General features: G+C 35.3%; 1 protein-coding gene across 1 annotated transcript in view; it reads left to right on the top strand.

Moving 5' to 3' along the window:
- The window catches only part of SPAG16 (sperm associated antigen 16), a gene marked incomplete at its 5' end in the record, with an annotated part of 884,947 nt that overhangs the window by 45,743 nt on the left and 818,269 nt on the right, over window positions 1-20,935 (top strand). Inside the window, 3 exons of the mRNA XM_082840650.1 lie at window positions 502-619; window positions 5,135-5,204; window positions 12,660-12,769. Coding sequence (XP_082696776.1) covers window positions 502-619; window positions 5,135-5,204; window positions 12,660-12,769 — 298 coding nt within the window. The remainder of the gene's footprint in view (window positions 1-501; window positions 620-5,134; window positions 5,205-12,659; window positions 12,770-20,935) is intronic.

The following is a 20,935-nucleotide window of genomic DNA, read 5'->3' on the forward strand; positions in this document are numbered from 1 at the left end:
AAAACAGATTCTTAAAATTTATATCATACGTTGAGATGAATTGAGATATCAAAATATTTTATACTTAATTTTCTTAATATGAGGTTATTCATACTTGTTTTCAAGACCATCCTTAATTTTGATGTGAATGACACCCTTTCTGTTTAATCATCTATTGTTTGTAGCCCTTGTCTTTTTGAAAATTGTTTCTGATTAAAGAAACTGCAATTTTGTTTTCTGTCAATGAATAGCAGCAACTTCTGGGTGCATACTTGAATACAACAAAAGTAAACAGAGAACTAGTTAACCCAAGAGAAATGTGACTTTCCCACCTCCACCTAGGTTGCAGGGAAGTTGTATGCCAAATAATACTTCTTGCACTTCTTGGCTCTGTTGTGTTGACCTTTATATGGTTAATTCATTTCTTATTCCAATGAAAAAAAATAGAAAAAAGATTTAGGTGTTATATGGAATCACTGATTTAACTCAATTACCCTTTAAGATGCCCTTTATTTTTCATAGGTTGAAGTTACATTACGCATCTTATGAACCAACTATAAGAGTATTATATGAGAAGCACCACGCTTTACTGAAGCAGAAAATGCTGACCTCTTTGGAAAGAGACAGAGCAGTGGGACAGGTAAAGAGACCATCCAAGCTACCTGAAAATAATTTTTAACCATTTAGTTTTTATAACATTATTAGAAATATTGGTTTTGTTTCTGAGTTAAATTTTAAAAGATATCCCCCAATTGTCATGCTGTAAAAAAGATTAATTTGGAAACACCCAGGAAAAGTATGATATCCATTTTAAAACTACAAAGATTATTATTGAATTAAAACTATTTAATTAAAATATAACTTTTTAGGAGATTATTAAAATATAGTTACAGAGAAAAACTCAGCCATTAAAACATAACAACATTTAAGCTGGGTTTTAAATGCCAGCTTTGACAGCTATAAACCTGGACCTTACCTAAACACTTTAAACTCAAATTTCTCATACATAAAGTATAACCACAATGACCTATCTTTTAATATTGTTGTGAAACTTAGATGAGATAATGAATAGAAAGTCCATGCAATTTACCCCCAAATGAATATTTGAAACACCTAGTTACTGACCCAATTTTCAGTCATTTTTGTTGTTGACACCCTTTTTCATTCTTCTTGCAGGGTTTTTGTATAGGCCTAGGCCTGGGGTAGTGGTGAGGAATCTCTAGTATAGAATTCAAGAAAAATAAAACAAAATGTTTCTTGGCCACATTAAAAATATGCAACACTTTATTAGAAAATATAAAACTGCTACTATGCTTAACATTCTTTTATTGTTTTCTGGAGATTTTAATTTTTGGTCAAACTTTCAGAAGCTACAGAAGCTTGCACGATGGTTACAAAAGTGTGAATGATTTTATTAAGACATACTTTAATCAACTGTATATTGTCTTTTCTTGAGTATAATCTTCAGCTACTACAATGAAAACACCACTTGTCTCCTTGTTTCTTATTTTTTTTTTTTTTGCGGTACGCGGGCCTCTCACTGCTGTGGCCTCTCCCGTTGCGGAGCACAGACTCCGGACACGCAGGCTCAGCGGCCATGGCTCATGGGCCCAGCCGCTCTGCAGCATGTGGGATCTTCCTGGACCGGGGCACAAACCCGTGTCCCCTGCATCGGCAGGCGGACTCTCAACCACTGCGCCACCAGGGAAACCCTTCGTGTTTCTTTGTGCTTGAAATTTAATTGTGTATTCTTGAATGTATGAATTGCATTAATGGTAATATTGCATAAAAATAGTTTAATAATAGTTTACATTTTTATGGTACTGTATTGTCAAACCTTCAGAATGTCATCTCTTTGCTCTTTTTCATCTAACCTGTCCCCACAGCCTCCCAACAAGAGACAGTTCTACAACCTGGAACACTGTGAGCTAGATTCAGGTTGCTCCTGCTTCTTTTCCTGCCACAAAACAACTTAGACTTTTGCTCCTCATCTTACTCTCCTTTTCCCCCTGTTTTCATGCACATCTCCCTATTACTCTTCTCTCAGGAGGAATCCATCTGTCCCCTGGCCATACATTCCCAAGTGACCACGTATACTTTGGTGTCTCTGACAGACCACTCAGACTAAGTTTCAATATTCAGGGATATCAGGGCCTTCCAGGCATCCATGATGGCAAGTGCCTACACTCCCCTCCAGGTTGTTGATTTCTACATCTGCCATCTATCTATCACTGGACTAGATCTTCCAGGCAATATCAGTGTGATTAGGGCTAAATTATCTTCCTGGAATGGCCATCAGTTCCCCTATCTCTAACATGAGGTTAGATCAAAGGCCATATTAAGGACATATTTAGGCCATATACAGTCTTTGGGTGATAGGAGTCAGTCCCAGCTGTGCTACAAAGTAGCCATGTGAACATTCAGGTAACTTTACATATATGTCTCTTTTCTCATTCATTAAACAAAGATAAAATTACTTGCCTTATGATTGATATGTATCTAAAATGAAAACATGTTTAAAAATGAAAATCATTCTCTCTATGAGGAAGGGTTGAATTTTACATACTACCATTCAGATATGTAAAGAACTGTATCTTCATTATCTACAACTTACTTTGTCTTTGAACCCCTACTCCTGCTGAAGGCAAAATAAAACATAACCTGCTATTAAAGACTATCCAGATCTTTCTGGGTTAAAACGGTCTCTTTGAGTTTAACACAGGGTGTTTGAAAGTTATATTAACTGATTGTTTAGCTAAAACATATCTGTCAGTGTTAATTTTCTGTCATCAAATAGCATCCTTTTCTTCTCACTCTTCCCAGATGGCTCCTAGTACAAGAGACCCTTATGTGTCCACTGGTCCAAAGTCTACATGCTATCCTTTCGGCCTTCACCTTCTAGTGTAGTGTGACTGGTTTGGTTATATTCCTGGTGTTTAGGTACATGGTTCTGGGTGGTTCTTTCGAGTGTGAACCTAATATACCTTGCTTATTCCATGGCCTCTGCTACACCTTCTGTGAGATCCTTAACATCTGGACCTCATTGTCCTGACTCTCATTCATTGTCATTTCCTTATCATTTCCTTAAAAACCTTATCTTAATGACCATTTAGCTTACTGTGTTTCTCTTAACATATAGACTTCTCAAATACTTTGCATGAAGAAGGGTTAGTTTTTAGAATTTTTAATGCTATTTAGTTTGTATATAAGAGTGAAAGTGTACTGTGAGATGACAAAAATCTAATAAGTATGTGTTTATAAATTCTTTTGATAGATAATAAACAATGTAACTTTTATTTATCTTTAAAAAATATTTTATTTATTTAATTTATTTTTGGCTGTGTCAGGTCTTAGTTGCGACACGCAGGATCTTTGTTGCGACACACAGGATCATTTTTGCAGCATGCGTCATCTTTCGTTGTGGCGCACAGGCTCTTCAATGAGGCACGTGGGCTTCTCTCTGGTTGTGGCGCCTGGGCTGCAGAGTGCGTGGACTCTCTGGTTGCAGCACGCAGGCTTAGTTGCCCCGAGGCATGTGGGATCTTAGTTCCCCGACCGGGGATCAAACCTGAGTCCCATGCATTGGAAGGTGGATTCTTTACCACTGGGCCACCAGGGAAGTCCCCAACTTTTAAATTTATTTAAGTCTTATGGAAACATCTATAATTTAATTAGTTTCAACTTTACAGAATTACTGAAAATGTCCAAAATTCTGAATTAGAGCCCCATGTTTCAAAAAAGATAAAATATAAATTATTTGTTAGAATATATATATATGTATAATAGATTACATTTTATTGTTTTTGGATCATGGGGTTCAATTTAAGATAAATTCTAAAAGATACATACATATATATGTATGTATTTCTAGGTCTGTCTGCTGAGAGGGTCTAGAAGTAATGACACTGCAGTAGCAACAAGTATATCCAGTGCTCAATATCAATTTCTAATACTATTCTCCAATAAGAGGAAGTAGTTAGTGCTCCTTGGAGAAGTGGCTGAGTGTAGTCTGGGTAAGGAAAATACAAGATGAGCCCGGGTGAGCATTTGGGGCGTCATGTTGTGCTAGAAATTAGGAAATGTTCATAATGTAAAAAAGAAAACAAGGAAGGAAGGAAGGAAAGAAGGAAGGAAGGAAAGGAGGAAGGAAATACCCAATATGATAATGGAGTATGTCAAAGGACAAAGGAACTATTGTGGGCAGCTATAGATGGACCACCAACCGAATTTGGTTTGGATGTTGAGGCTGATGATGTACCATGGTAATGCACGGCATTAACAGGGGAAACAGGGTATACAGGAACTCTCTGTACCATATTTGCAACTTTTATGTAAATTTTACACTATACTAAATAAGAAATTCGTTAAAAAATTTTATAATCCATTTGGCATCCAAAAATAGATATAAAATTTTTAGTTTTTTTCCCACCCAGGCATTTCATGAGCACTAATCCATAGATTACAAATTATTATCTGCTATTTTCCATTAATAAGGAAATGTTGCTACTCAATGATAATAGAAAAATGTGTGTATCTGTATATAATTAAATAGATGATATTTTGTGTTGGTATAATCATATAAGGGATGAGATAGCCTTTTAAGGTTGAATTTTTAATTTAAGTCTGTTTTTCAGGAAATATCAGTAAACGGTATGCCACCAAACTAACAAATTAAATAAAACAAGGAGTAAGTTTGTGGGTGGAAAATGAGTTAAGAGTTTTAGGATAACAACAGTCTCTTCATATTTTACTTCCCAAGTAATACTTACCTCATCTTTTATGGACATAAAGATGAATTAGGCTGTTGTGAAGCAATTTCAACAGAGGAGAAAACTCTCAAAGTAGACACCTGAATAATTATCATTAAAAGTGTGCAATGAGTATTGTTGTCTCAGGAAACTATGCTGTGAAATAAATGTTTCAGGCGTTTACCCATAATAGATACTTAATACTTGCCATGGAATTGAATTTAAACTTAATAAAATTGTGTTTTCTTTTGTTACAATTAATGTTTAAATTTTTAAAATACATAGGAATTAATCCAAGAGAAATTAATATTTTCTATATTTTGTAATCAATATTTAAACATTGTATTTTAACCCATTTTTTGAGTTATTTAGTATATAACCTCATATCTTTGGATTTTACTTTTTAGATTTCTGGACTTCAAGAAACACTGAAGCGTATGGAAATAGGGCATAGTTTCCATGCTCCTGAAATTAGAGGTAAAAGTGAAATATAATAAAACTGTAATTTATTATAGGTTGGTGATTTTTCAATCCTATCAGAACTCAAAATGCTGATAGGGTGACTTCTTAACCTTATATTTGAGGCAACTATTTTTAGGCATTGGAAAACATCACAAGTCACAGAAGGCAAATGATAGAAGGAAAATTTGTAAGTTGAGCTTCACCATCATCATGACTTTTTGTCCGGGAAAATTTCCACACCAAACTCTATGGTGATGGAGGTCAAGAAGAGCATGGCAGTCCTGTTTGAACTGAAAAAGCAGACTATAGTTCATAAGTTGTTGAAGCATCTAGAATCTATCTGTAGGAAAGGGCACCAGATAAGAGGGTGCTGCAATGAACAGTGGCCTGGTTTGTGAGAGAGTGTACTATGAGTCCTTAGATGATGGCTGGGCTACACATGCAAGACTACCTGAGATTTGCCAGAGAGAAAAGACTCTTTAGGATTCAGAGGGGACCAGTGATCTATATTTCTCTTTTGTGCCAGTACCATACTGTTTTGATTACTGTAGCTTTGTAGTAAAGTCTGAAGTCAGGGAGCCTGATTCCTCCAGCTCCATTTTTCTTTCTCAAGATTCCTTTGGCTATTCTAGAGACTGTCATACTGAGTGAAGTAAGTCAGACAGAGAAAGACAAATATCATATTATATCGCTTATATGTGGAATCTAAAAAAAGGGTACAAATGAACTTATCTACAAAACACAAATAGAGTTACAGATGTAGAAAACAAACTTATGGTTACCAGGGGGTATGAGGGGGACGATAAATTTGGAGATTGAGATTGACATATACACACTACTATATATAAAATAACTAATAAGGAATTACTGTGTGACGCAGGGAACTCTACTCAGTACTCTGTAATGGCCTATATGGGAAAATAATCCAAATAAGAGTGGATATATGTATATATATAACTGATTCACTTTGCTGTACACCTGAAATTAACACAACATTGTAAATCAACTACAATAAAAATTAAAACCAGTAAAAAGCAGAAAAACAAAACAAAACAAAAAGAGGGGACCAGGGATTCTAATTGTCAAGCAGTGATGGGATATATTGGCGTTCTGGCCAGGCCTGGATTGAAAGACCTCTTCAACACCTTGGTGACACCATATTAACATTAACCATACTGTACCCACCCTATAAAACCAAAAAGAAAGCTTACACAGGATTCCTAGGGGAAACAGAGTTTAGAGTTTGAATTTTGCCAAGTTAGAGAACCTTGGGGAATATTTAGGGCTTTCCATGGATCCACTCGAACAGAACATAAAATTAAGCCTGGAATTCAAGGTGATCATCAAAAAATTAAACTGCTTACTAGAACAGAAATCAGTACCTTTCAGAGGAAGATAATTGTCCAGAGTTTAATAATCTACCTTCATACTGCTCAGTGTATAATTAAATTTTTCTAGTTATGTTATAGAAATTGGAAAATGTGATCCACAATCAAGACAAAAACAATAAATGGAAACCTATATTCAGATGGCCCAGGTGTTGGATTTAGCAGATAAAAATGCTAAAGCAACTATTTTTTAATATGATCAAGGACTTAAAGGAAAATATTACATTATAAATGAAGTGGTAGAGAATCTTGGCAGATAAATGGAAACTCAAAAAAAAAAAGGAAATAGAAATCTCTTACTGAAAAATACAATAACTAAAATCAAAATTTTATACTTCACAATAGATTGGAGATGATGGAAGTGTCAGTGAATTTTAAGAGCCATCAATAAAAATCATCTATTCTAAAGAAGAGAGAGAAAAAAAATGAAGGAAAATTTGCCTGTTTAACATACGAGTAATTGGAGTCCCAAAGGAAAAAAAATGAGAATGGGGCATAAAAATATTTAAACAAAAGGTGACCTAAAATTTTCCAAACTTGATGTAAAGCATATACTCACAGATCCAAAAAAAGCAACTAACTATAGACACAAAGAAATCATTCCTGGATGCATCATACTCAAAATTTATGTGAGAAAATCTTGAAATCAGCAAGAGAGAAAAAACATGTTACCTATAGGGAAACAATAATGCAAATAAAGGCTTATTTCTCATCAGAAATATTGGAGGCTAGAAACAATGAAATGACATGTTTAAAATGTAGAAAAATTTAATTCAGAATTCTATATTCAATAAAAATATCTTTCAGAAATTAGAGTGAAATACAAACATAATGAAATATATGAAATATAAACATAAATATAAACAAATGAAGCTGAGAGATTTTATTGCAAGCCATTCTAAAGTACAGGAAATGCTAAACTATTTTCTTTGGGCCAAAAGAAAAGTAAGCCAGAAGAAACTTAGATCTGCAGAATTGAATACTGTACAGAGATTTAGAAATGTTAAATTCTGGTTAATGTAAACGTTAAGATTTCCTCTTCTTAATTTTCTTAAAAGGAAAGTGACTGATAAAAACTAAAATTATAGCCTTGTAAAATAATGCTCTATAAGGTATGTAAGGTATGTAAAGGATAAGAAAATAATAATTTGGGAGGTAGTGCAAATGTTCTATATCTTGATTTGAAGATATAGGTGGTTGGTTATATGCCTACTTATCTTTGTCCAGACTTACCGAACTCTACACTTAAAATGTATGCATTTTATTTTATGTAAATTATACCTCAATAATGTTGACTTAGAAAAGAATGATGGGAAGCTCTAAAATATAGAGAGACTGCAAAATGGTGAATTTTTAATAAAAATAACATTCTGGTATTTCCAGATGACTGTTCATTGTGTTCTCTGATTGATTAAGGCTTAAAAGAAATGTGTAGCATTCTCATATTCAAAAACTTTTTCTCAGCCTTGATTCAGTAGTTCCTTTCCTAATATTTTATATTAAAGAAATATCAGTTATGCTCAGTGATGCCTAGAGAGTCTATGCACAGGGATGTTTATTGCACTCATATTTATAGTAACAAAACTATACAAGCAGTCTTAATCTTTAATCACAAGTGAATGTTTCAATATAGTTGATCATACAATACTAGAAAGTCTTTAAAAATCACACATAAAAAATGTTTATATTAAAATATTAATGTTAAGAAATAAAAACATGTAGTATAAGATCATGTCTGTTAAATATATGAAACTCGAAAATGTTTACATAATTTTATTTGGGTAATGTGATTATTTCTTCATTTTTTCCTTACTGCATTTTTTTCAAAGAATATTTATTTCTGTTTACATCAAAAGTTTTTTTTTTCATATATATATAACTTTTAAGAAGAATACAATCAGATATAAATATGATATGTGAAACTACCATAATTTCAGGAACTCTAACTCTCAAGATGAATAAAGATTGTGAAAAACAATAAATATAAAATGGCATAAAGGTTGAACTGTGCATTGAATTGATGCTTGCATCAGTTAATCTCTAAATGTTACATTCTACTTATAAGAGCTTATGATTTTATTTATTTATCCTTGACATCTCTATTAAAATAAAATAATGGTTTATAGATAACTCCTTTATGAAATTATCTCCTGGTATTTAATGTAATTTATAAATGAATATATTACATGTTTTTCTAGGCTGACATTTATAAGTTACTTTGAAGATCAAGTTTGTAATTACATTTTTATCTGTGATGTTTTGAAGTGACTTTTGATCAAAAGAAATAAATTCAAGCCCAACATGAAGAAAACAGGTTTTCTTTTTTTTTTTTTTTTTTAGTTTCATAGTCTCAGTTACCTGAATAAAAGTTATTCCTTAAATTCCGTACTGAATAATTTTGTGCTCCTTATAAACATGCCTTCTAGTTTTAGATAAAGGACTTGCAGTTCCTTTTCCTAAGTTCCTTGTGGCATGCCAGCATTTGGCTGTGTGATCTCTGTTATTACTCAGATTGGCTGGTCAACTAGAACCTTACTTAGTCAACTTTGAAAAGAACTTGGTTTATTGGTTAACTGGTGGTTCTTCGTAAATCCTGCTGTCCTTCACAATTATTTTAATATATTTAACTCTTTCCCTTTTCATTTTCTCATTTTGGCTTAATTTTTAAAGTATTTTATCTGTCTGTCATTTATCTACCTATTTTTCGTTCAGTTTGAACAGAAGTTGGTATGGCAGTAGAAATTCTTCAGATTAAATGTAATTCGCCCTGTAGTTAGGAAACAATGACTTGATTGTCATTTACTCTGAACTTTGGGAAAAAGACTAATTAATTGTTATTTAATCTGAATTTAAGGAATAAGATAAAACTTAGACTCACTTGGAGTAGTTATCAAAAAATTTTAAATGTCCCATATTTTTTGACTATCAAAGTGATGTGCTTGTTACAGAAAAATTTTAAATGATAAAATGTTTTAAAAATTATCCATAATTGCTACCACCTAGAGAGAATATTAATGTTTTAGTAGTCAAATTTCTTACCTGAAAAGGGTTTATAATTCTACATTTACTCTTGTCTGGTATGTAGAATAATAGAAAAATTCCTAGGAGAAACTATGAAATAGTGAATTATTATCAGCTAGATGTTTGAAGTGATAGTTTTGTTACATTTTTCTGTGTTGTAATGGAAAGTAATATGTATCAAATATTTACAAGAAACTATACAGAAAGCACTTTAGTATTATATATTATGAGAGAAAACTTTTTTTGTGCAAATTATATAAGCTCAGAAAGTTTATCAGTGTGCTGGTTTTTATTATGTTTGTGTTAGCTGATGTTTGATTTCATATGAGGTTACAATTTGAATACAATGATACCTATTTCCAAAGTAGGTTATAAAAATACATATAATTGTATTTTATGATATCTTGTAATTTATGATAGGAAACTATGAATTCAGTAAGAACTTCTAGAAATTGGAAATGTTTTATGAAGTGAAAAACTGTGAAAGCTGACTTCAGCATCACAAACAGATGTCATATATAGTAGAGCAAAGGTTTTAGTTTAATTAATTGCTTTTTAAATCGGGTATTTTTTGTTGCTCAGAATTTCACTACAACATGTCAATTTCTTATGACTATATGTAGTATATGGTCTAGTTTAGAAAGATATATTATCATTTCAAATATAACCTCTTTCCCTTTATCTCTGTTACCTTTTTGTGAATTCCAATTAGATGTGTACTTGATCTCATTTTATCTTCCTAATCTCTTAGATATTTTCTGTTTATCTCCCTGTCATAAACTATGGATAATTTCTTCAGAACATTTTTTTCAGTTAAGTAATTCTTTTTTCAGCTGTGTTTAATCTATAATGGAGTTAAGGACTGGCACAATATAGGTACTTACGTATTTGTTAAATGAATATATTCATGCATATCTGACAGTTAACCAGGGGCCTGAACATGTTCCGTTAACATTGATTGAATGTATGCATACATGAAGAAATGGTTGAATGGGTGAAATTTTGCACTGGGAGTACAATAACTATAATTTCTATGAGTGAAAATTTGTTTATTTATTTGATGTTTACTAAGGAATTGTATCTTCCTTAAAATAATGACTGTGCCCAAGTAAAATTTGGGAAACTGCATAGTAGCAGTCAGTACTATAGGCCTTTTCATTAACAAGCATTAGATGATAAGCATGAGGATCCTGTGATGGAGAAATGGACTTTGCCAGGGTGTTACTAAACATTAAGAAGCACTATGTGGAATTTGAAAATTATATGCACTTTTATGAATGTGACAAGGACCCAATGTTTGAGTCTCTCATTTGTTCTACAAATCTTTGTATAAAGTGATATTTATCTGATAGAGAGTGGGAATCATGTTTATTATTGGTACACTGAGAAATAATTAAGTGTTACTTTTCTTTCAATTACACATAACAGTATGCAATGTGTATTCTCACGTTTTGGTTGCAAATGTCGATTTTTTTCCTAAAATATTTTTATAAAGTATAAATTCTTGTAATTTCATTTTGATTGTAGAAAACTACATATCCTTATATATAAACCAAGCCCTTTTTGATTTTTTACTTTCATTTATCCTTACCATTTTGTTTGTTTCTTGCTTTTTATTTTATTTCTTTCACGAAGTGGTGCTTAGTAATGTTTTGCATGCTATCTGAGGTCTGCTTGTATTCCTAGAATTATCTACTGGAATCCTGGATTTCTCTCCTTACTGCTTTCTCCTTTCTTCCCTGTAGTTATTACTAAACAAATTCTCCTTATATGTAAAAGGGAACAAAAGGTAGTGACCTTCACAGGGTTAATGACAGGATTTCATGAAATAATACGTGTAAATTGTTTAGACCAGTACCTGTTAGATAGTAAAACATCAATGAGGCATAAATGCTAATGATTATTATTTTAAATTATTATCATTATCAGGCTTTCACTTTTGGCTGTTGAAGAGGAAAATACAATAAAAGAGAATTCGAAGTGAAAATTTTTCTCTAATCTCAATGAGCTGTAGTTGTTGCCTTTTCTCCACATTTTGACTTCCAGATGCTGTGGGGCTCTAACTTGTAGCACCGTAGAGCGAGGACATGCAGTCTGGATACCCTAGTGTTAGAAGTTTTTAAAGTACTTTCATGTAGTACTAACTTATGCAGCATTCGGCTTTTATGTTATTGTGGGGATTATTTTGATGGTTTTCTTCCTTGAAACTGGTACTGAATAGGAAAAATTAGATCAGGAAAGAAACTAAATGTTAGCATATGCTTCCTTACTTTATAACATCAGGATTCTTTGAGAGTCTTGACATTGAAATCATCCACATATTTTTGTGTTCATCATCTTTTCTCTATTATAAATTAATGTTATAAATTAGAACATTTAGTCACTTAATTATGAGTTAATAATGATTATAACCATATTAGTTATTTGAAATCAGCTGGCTGTTTAGAAATACAGGGGGAAATTATGTATACCTGAACATGTATATGTATATGGAAAGATGTGAAAATGAAACAGACTTTTCCTGTCACTTTTCTTTTTCCCTCAGATGATTCCTTTATGTCCAGGAGAGTGTGGGGACCAATGTTACAACTGTATTGGAATGTTACCCTGTTTTTTCTTTTCTTTTTTTCTCAACATTGTGAAGCATAGAGAATATTTTATTAATACAATATTCATTTAAAAATCTCTTTGTTTATTATACAGTTCCACTTGGGAAATTTTGTCATTGCTTAGCATTCTCTCCTTTGACTCCCTTCAACTTTTGTTTATAAACACATGAAACCTCATGATAACAGGAATTTAGATATAATGTTACTAGAGATTGGCTCACATGCTTTTCAACTGCTCGCAATGCTGTTTCACTAACCTTGCAGCAATGCCACGCTGCAGTTTTGGGAAATGAATTTGAGACTTCATTTAAAACATTTTAGTATGATTTTAATATTATTAGTTTAATACTTCAAAAAATACGTGTATAATGAATTTGGCTTTCTTATTTTTTTGGTTATAATATTTCTTACAAACAGTATAAACATTAAGAGTAAACTGTATTATCTTATAGTTGTTCCGAATTGTGAAAAGGAAAATGCACCAGAAGGTCCTACTCAGGAAGGTCTTCGTGAAGCCAGAGAACAAAGCAAACGTAAAACAAAGATGAAAGTTAATACAAAGGTATGATATTTTTGTTTCCATTAATTCATACTTAACTCTCAGATATTCAGATTCACGGACTCGTATCATTATTTTATTGGAAAAGTAATTTAGAAGTTATGTATTCCAAACCACTTGGTCTATAGATAGAAAATGGAGGTTCTTAAATGTTACTAGTAACTAGTTAATTGAGGGACACACATTTATTAGTGGCAGAGACAGCTCAGTGAATCACTCTGCCACTTACTCAAACTTAATCATGGCCATTTCTGCTCACCTGCTCACTCTTCTGCTTAAAATTACCTTTGTCCAAAAGAAATAACTATCAGATCATCCCTTATTTATTTTCTCATACTATAACTTCAAACTTTCATTAGTCTTTTCAAAAAGGAGAATGGAAAGAATTATACCCCATTTAAGAATCTCTTTATATCTGAGCGCCTTTGCTGTGCATCAGGATGAGAGTTAAAATCTTCCGTGATTACAGAAAAATGGTATTAAAAATGTCTGGTCTGGGGCTTCCCTGGTGGCGCAGTGGTTGAGAGTCCGCCTGCCGATGCAGGGGACACGGGTTCGTGCTCCGGTCTGGGAAGATCCCACATGCCGCGGAGCGGCTGGGCCCATGAGCCTTGGCCGCTGAGCCTGTGTGTCCGGAGCCTGTGCTCCGCAATGGGAGAGGCCACAGCAGTGAGAGGCCCGCGTACTGCAAAAAAAATGTCTGGTCAAAGAGATAAAAAATGAAGAAAGAAAATTACACAAAACCTATGAAGGGTTTAGTTTCTTGTCATGAAAATTGCATAAAAGTTTAGCTGAGGTAATGAATGTTTTTATAAATACCTTTGAGTTCTAAAATATCTGACATTCATTTAAAAATGAAAGCATTTACAAATATAACTTTTTTAGTGTAGTAATGCTATAAGAACAACAGATTTTTATGAATTCAAATAATCATTTACTTAGCTAATATCTGTAACATTTTTCTTCCTCAAAGGTATGCACTGGAATCTAGTATCATATATAATATTTGAATAAAATACAGACTAAATGCTTTTAGGTTATACTAAGGCTTTGATAATCACTTTCTAGTGATATTTAGACTACTATTTTACTGTTCCTCTATCATCAATACTAATTTTTTAGGTTTATGGTATTTGAGGGAAATCCCCTCTTTTAGTCAGCCTGCCTCAGGTTCCCCATGTCTCCAAGGTCCCATCAGGACAGACCCTCTTCTGTCACCATAAAGCTTTCCCACTTCTCCGCCTGCCTGTAATTTGAGTCTCTGCCTAATGCAGTCAGTGGCAGTAGATGACTCCATTGCTGTCACTAAGTAGTGCTTGTTCTTGTTTGGATAATCTTTATCTCCACAGAGGCTAGTAAGTCAGGGAGCAAATAAAAGACTCGCAATAATAAAAAAAATTCAGAGTTAAGGATTCTGGGTGTGATAGTGGTGGTTGTCATGAGAAACATTTTCATCTTCTGACGTGGCATAGGCATTCTTTTTCAGGTAGTAAATCATACTTAGAAATGACTGTTTCAGGTCAGTAGTTAAATATATTCAGCTCTGTGTCATAATCAAAATTCCAAACTTGCATGAGTTTCTTCTTCATTTAAGAATGTGTGAAGGGTGACTGTGGGCTGTCTGTAAGTGGGTGACAGGATCAGCTGCCAGGGACATTGGAACAGAGCAGGCAGGAAGGCTGGGCAGGCCATAGCCCCAACAGTGGCCAAATAAATAGAGAAATTTTGGAACTTTGGGATTAAAGCATAGTATATTTGACAGAGGCTGCCTTTCCTTTCCCACACCCCACCCTCACATCCTACCATTCTCTCCTATGGTATAGTGCCAGATCTCATGTGTGTCAGGGGCAGGGGTGCTCTAATGTCATTCCAAGCTTTGCTCTTGTCTTCAATCCCAACATGTAAGTGTGTATCTCTCAAGATAGTTTGCCTCCTTTCATTAGCAATCAATTCTTGGGTTTTAGTCTACATATAAAAGTTTTATCGTGTGTCCTCTGTATAAAAGTGAAGAAAAAATAGGGTAGGAGGAATGTTTTATTCACTTTTGCAATTTTAAAAGCAGTTATTTAATGAATTTTTCTGACGTTTTGCCTTTTCATTCAGGCAAAGTCAGGAAATCATTTTGGGTTTAAGTCAGAAAAAACTAGTTTAGATCGTTTGAACAAAATAACCTTAATACATGGAATTGATTACATAGGTGACAGAAGAGCTAAGATGTCATCTAGGGGACAGGAAGACAACTCAGAGATTGTCAACGGCAGGACACTTTTTTTGTGTTGGAGGCACAGTGGGAGAGCATTGTTACCAGCCTCGAGGAACTGGGTCCATCAGGTAGGAGGACTGTGAAGGAGGAGGCTGTCTTGTAGGAGCTGGAGATATGCGAGGGATGCAGGGCATGGGGGGAGGAACTTCTAACACACAATACCAGGGGAGGGATTAGAAAAAAACTCATTAATTAATATGTATGTGACAGAAATATTTATAGCTGAATAGTTTATTTCCAGCCATGACATATACTTGATATACTTCTTCCTTCTTTTAGTTCTCATTCAGGGTTTGTGTTTTGCTTAGCCAGTGCTCATTGGAGTTCTTTATGTGGTGAGTGGACCCATATCTTTAATCCTGAAAGGTCTGAGTATTTAGTGGTCCTGCTATCTTGGATTGTTATAGTTTTCCATTGATATTTACTACTTAACGTGGATGTACTAAGGGTGTCCCAGATTTTTTTCTGGGTTCCAGAAGGTCCTCTCCAAATCCATCATTTAGCAGCAACCATGTCAAAAAGTACAAAACAGTCACACAAATCTCTGAATCACTAGATGTCAGACTTAGTTTTAATCTGATGGTGCCTTCCCTCTGTGCCACAATAGATGCACCTTTCTCTTTTGAACTAAGCCATTGAATAGCAGAGCCTAAGGTTGCTGGCACAGGAGGCAAACTCTTTGCAGGTTGGTTATGAGATGTAATAATTAGAGGGGCTACATCTGTTGCTGTGAACCCTTGGTTTCTGTGACTGTGTGAGAACAACACTGGTGGCGTTTCTAAACTAACACTGCAGCTGATTTTTTAATAAGCTATTCTGCTATTCCATCAGGCCATCTGTTTCTGCGGGATGGCCTATCATTAATTCTGTGGGTGTTAGCCCATAACCATATTTCTTTTACTGTAAAATGCATACTTTGGTCATAAGCATGAATTGCATTTCATGACAATGTATAAGGGAATTTCTAAGTATTTGGATTGTGGTGCACTCAGAGCAGTGAAAGCAAATATCCCATCTGAAATAGTAGTTGCCATTGTAGACCACGCCTTACTAATTTTACAGTAATCCACAGTCATTTTGTGAGATCCATCAATTTTCTGCAAAGGCTGAACTGGTAATTAATGAGGATGCGATGGATATCTATCCTCTATATCTTTCCACTACTTTATTGTGGCACACATTTCTGTAATTCCCACAGGACTGTGATTTGCTTTTAGTTTACTCTTTTGGTAGGTTAATTTCTAGGGCTTCTGCTTGATCCTTCCTACCATAGTAGCACTTACTTCATAAAACAGTGAGCCAATGAGGAGATTTTACTAATTGACTAGTATGTCTATTCCAGGTGTACAGTCAGAAACTGAGGAAGTAACCAGGGAACAAGTCCACAAACCCACTGGGTTTACTGCGAAACAGACTGGAGCCAAAATACCATTTATCATGAGGCTATCATAACCTCCTAGTCTGACTATTGGATGGTGTTTTTATGTTTCCAGTAAAGGGAATGCACTCAAAGTTAATATCTAATTATCTCTGAAAGGTCTAAGGTAAAAGAATTGCCCTTGTAAATGGCTACTGTCCCTTCAGGGAAGACTTGGAAGGTGATTTAGAGTCATGTTTTTGTTTCCTAAGTGAACCTTGCATGATATGATGAATACATATTTGTCCAGTGAAAACAGATCAGTAACCCCTCCAAAATGAGAGGTTCAAAATAATGTCTGCCACCAGGTGGCAGGCTGGCTTCGCATGGTGAGGCGCCATAGCAAGGGTTCCACGTTGGCTTCTGCTGTTGGCAAGCTGGACATTTAAAAGCACTGAGTGGTGGCCAATAAATTTTGCTTAGGGAAAGTCCTTGTTACTGAGCCTGTGCATAGTCTTCATACTTGAAGACTTCATAGCTTATCGGGCCAGAGCAGTAGGGGGTCCTCTTTGGCAGAATTATAATCCAGTGACTGTCCATTGGTAGCAGAGATGGCATATCATGCAAGCCCATCTAGAAACTAGGCTAGATGTTTTTTCTTTCTCTGTTACCTGGTCATTGTGAACTCACAAAGCCATAGGTATAGTAGGACATATGGCATTGAAACGAGAGTGGAAATTTGGGATTTTAAGCTGCCAGCTCATGTAATTTACTTGTACCTTTCTGAAGTGCTCAAGCACAATTTCAATTATAATTATTCCTTTTTAAGATGAACTGGGATTTTTTGCATGTCCAGAATCATGGCTTTGAGGACATACAGCATTCCTAGTTCATGAAAAATAACTCAGGTCATAAGTCCTTAGACTCTACCAGAGCTCAGGAGCATACTGGGATCTGACTCCTTTTAAAGGAGAACTGATAGGAATAGTGATCAACAGAGATGAGCATGCCTTTTCTCTAGAAGTCTAGAGGTCAGTACTGCAGTTCTGCTGGAGCTGTTTATAGTCTTTCTTACAGCATCCTTATTTTCCACAGATAATTTGAGCACCATTGGATCTGCTGGGCTATAAGACCGAAGGGGCAGGTAGGATGTCTTGTATCATACCCTGGACCTGTTGCAAAACTTTTCTTGGTCCAGACATCATTTAAACTATGTTCTTTGTTCAAGATAGAGGATACAATAAGCAGCAGCTTGCCTTTTGTTTAGAAGCATTATCTCAACATGCTCTAGTCAGAATTTTCTTGGTGGTTATTTCTTCTCTGGCACACATGTGTCTTATTAAGACATCTAGGGTACTTGCCACTTCTTGCTCACCAGACCCATTTAGGGTGATTTCATTTATATAGTGGAAAGTATAAGATGATCAGGATTACTATAATTTGATGGTGAATAGAGAAATTTACATGGCCCTGAGGGAAAGGAGTTACATTTACTTCTGTCTTTGCCATGTAGAGGTAGGGGATTATATGGGAATATAATGGTAACTGCCACATCGACATCCTTTGGCAAATTTCTGCCAGCACTCCCCCTGCCCTGCCTCAGTTTGCAATATTATTTTTGGTTATATTGATCAGAGAAGGGAGCAGTTTCAGAGCCATTCACTTGGCATTTCCAACTACAGCAACCTTTATTCCATAGGTCAAGAACTAATGATGGAGTTCTGACAGTTACCATGTATGTTCTTGCAAATTACTTATTTGGAGACTAAGGAAATGACAAGCAGGTGGGTTCATGGTTCCTATCTCAGGAGCCAGACCTGAGCCAATACTTTATTACCTGGTCTCCATATTCCTCAATGCTAATGGGGGGCATCATAGCACTGTGCATTCTTGAGTATCAATACCATGCTAGACCCTATTTCAACAATTTCAAATGTGTGGGGTATTCCTTCTTCTGTGTGTGTAGCTGTCTGAGTAAATTATCATATATACTTGCTTTTGTGTTGTAGGATCCTTCTTCCTAGAGGCCTGGCCAAAAGGTTCAGTGTGTAAAAACTGGCTCGGGTCTGGAAATCAGGCAAGAGATTGTGGCTTTTTATGGGATGGCTGCCTTCAGCATCTTGATAATCAATCCTCAATTTCTTCTTGTTATACAGACTGAGCATTACCCTTGTTGGATTCCCATATTTCCCAAGCATTACCTTTGCTGACCTGTAAGGATGTTGATTCTATTAATTATCTCCCTAGCTGTCTCTGGATCAGGCTCTCGCATAGCTACTCTGATCTTTTCCATAATTGTGCCCACCTTGCTTTTGATATTTACGTGCTCCCATCGGACCTTTCTTTTCACGGGCTCCTGTCATTCCCATTGGTTTCAGGGACCCTGGTTCTCTAATAACATCTACCATCATCCTAGAGGACAGCCACAACTGAGTTTCTCAGTGATGTTGCTGCCCCCCCTCTCCAGCACAATCTTTGATGCTTTCATAGTTGCTATAGCCTCTGGACATCCTGTGGTTATCTCATGGGTTTTTCAGCCTTGAATAGTATGCCCACTGTCACATGCTCATTTATCTGAGTCTTTTGATGCTTTTTTCCACTATTTTTCATAGTAGATTTGGCATTTCTACTTTATTTAGCTAGGCCATCACTTTTTTGAAGCTTTTAGGAGCCCTCCTAGCATCTTACTAACACCAGCGTCTTTCCCAGGGGGCTAAATGCTATGTCAGAGGAGAGTAGTCCCATATTTATAAATTCTCCCTTGTCCAACTTTATGTTCTAGCTCCTTTGCCTCAACAGCCTCAGAATATAGGCCTACATGTACTCTCTTGGCACTCATAGGTACATGTTGGCTAATTCCTACAATTCCTTTGGGAGTAGTTCTTTTTCTGTCTAAACAGAGTCAGTACTTCCCTGGCTAGGTTATATTGTAAATTAAATGGATTTTGGTCAGTTGTCCAGTGATGAGGTGGGGAATATATTGTAAGAGGGGTAGGAGCTGTCTTGCAAGGCAGAGGACTGAATTGCTTTTGGTCAAGGGAGGCATGCTAGCCTTTAACAGGGAGGATCAGGCCACTTTTTAGGTTTACAGAATAAAGGGAAATCTGAAGACAAGATTTTCAAGTGCCTTGTCTCAGATTTCTCTGTACCATCTCTATCTACTCTGTATATTTCCTCATGATTTTCTATCAAGCTATGTTCTTGTTGTCAAAATAAAACATTAAAAAAGAAAATATTTCATAAATACTATAGATGCCTCAAATTAACTTGAGTTTTATTCTATAACTCTTTTGGAACTGAGAATACATTAATTTTCTCCACTAAATCCATGTAATAGAGTTGCTATTCCTAAAATGACTTTTCTAATTCCATAATATATTTTCAATTATAACTTCTTTGCTGATGACTTTCAAACCTACATATTGCCATACTCAGCTTTTATAATAATTTCCATTTTGATATAGTACCATTACCTCAAAATTAACATGACAATTCACAAATCATCATATTTCATAAATAGGCTAATTTCTTCATTTTTAAAATGCCTTTTAATAGTGTCTGCATTCTACTAATTCAGTCAGTTGAAAAATATGACATTATCATCTTTGATCCTATCCTTCCAGTGTCTCCCAAGCTCCCATTGATGCCTTTTTCACATTAATTGGCAGCTTCTGCACTTAAAAAAAATAAATTTATTTATTTTATTTATTTGTTTTTGGCTGTACTTAGTCTTTGTTGCTACGTGCGGGCTTTCTCTAGTCACGGCGAGCGGGGCCTACTCTTCATTGTGGTGCGCGGGCTTCTCATTGCGGTGGTTTCTCTTGTTGTGGAGCACAGGCTCTAGGTGCATGGGCTTCAGTAGTTGTGGCTCGTGGGCTCAGTAGTTGTGGCTCGCGGGCTTAGCTGCTCCAAAGCATGTGGGATCTTCCCAGACCAGGGATCAAACCTGTGTCCCCTGCATTGGCAGGTGGATTCTTAACCACTGCACCACCAGGGAAGCCCAGGTTCTGCATTTTTAAATGGAGGTGGTGAAGGGAGATTTAGGGGTTCAAAATCTGATTGTAAAGGGTCTAACAAACTTATCTGGAAGCTTCATTCGCAGAGCAAATTTACTTAAATTAATGTTTATTTTGGTTGGATTTGGGGGATCTGGTAGAGGTTATAGGGGACTTTCAAAAACCACCTTCAAACCACCTATTGCTCTACTCCTTTTTCCTTTTAATTATGACTCCCACCCTTCTAAAGCTGGTCTCTGTGGACTACCTTAGCTGCTTCCTAGACTGTTCTCCAGTAGTCCATTCCGTGTGGTATTGAATAATTCTTCCTTAAATGTGCCTTTGTAAACTGGATTAATCCTCCTTAGACAATTGTATATCTTTACTTCTCAAGCCAGTTAGCTATCTGGCTTCCTGATATTCCATGTTAATTTCTCTGTATTTTTCTATAACATATGAGATTGTACTCTAAAGTAAATTCTTACGGTTTAAACTATCTTTTTTTGAATTAAGGAAACGAATTGTGTTAATAGTGGAAAAGTGGTTTTTCTTCT

This window comes from Leucopleurus acutus, assembly GCF_964270905.1.
Source record: "Leucopleurus acutus genome assembly, chromosome: 6".
NCBI classification, from domain to species: Eukaryota; Metazoa; Chordata; class Mammalia; order Artiodactyla; family Delphinidae; genus Leucopleurus; species Leucopleurus acutus.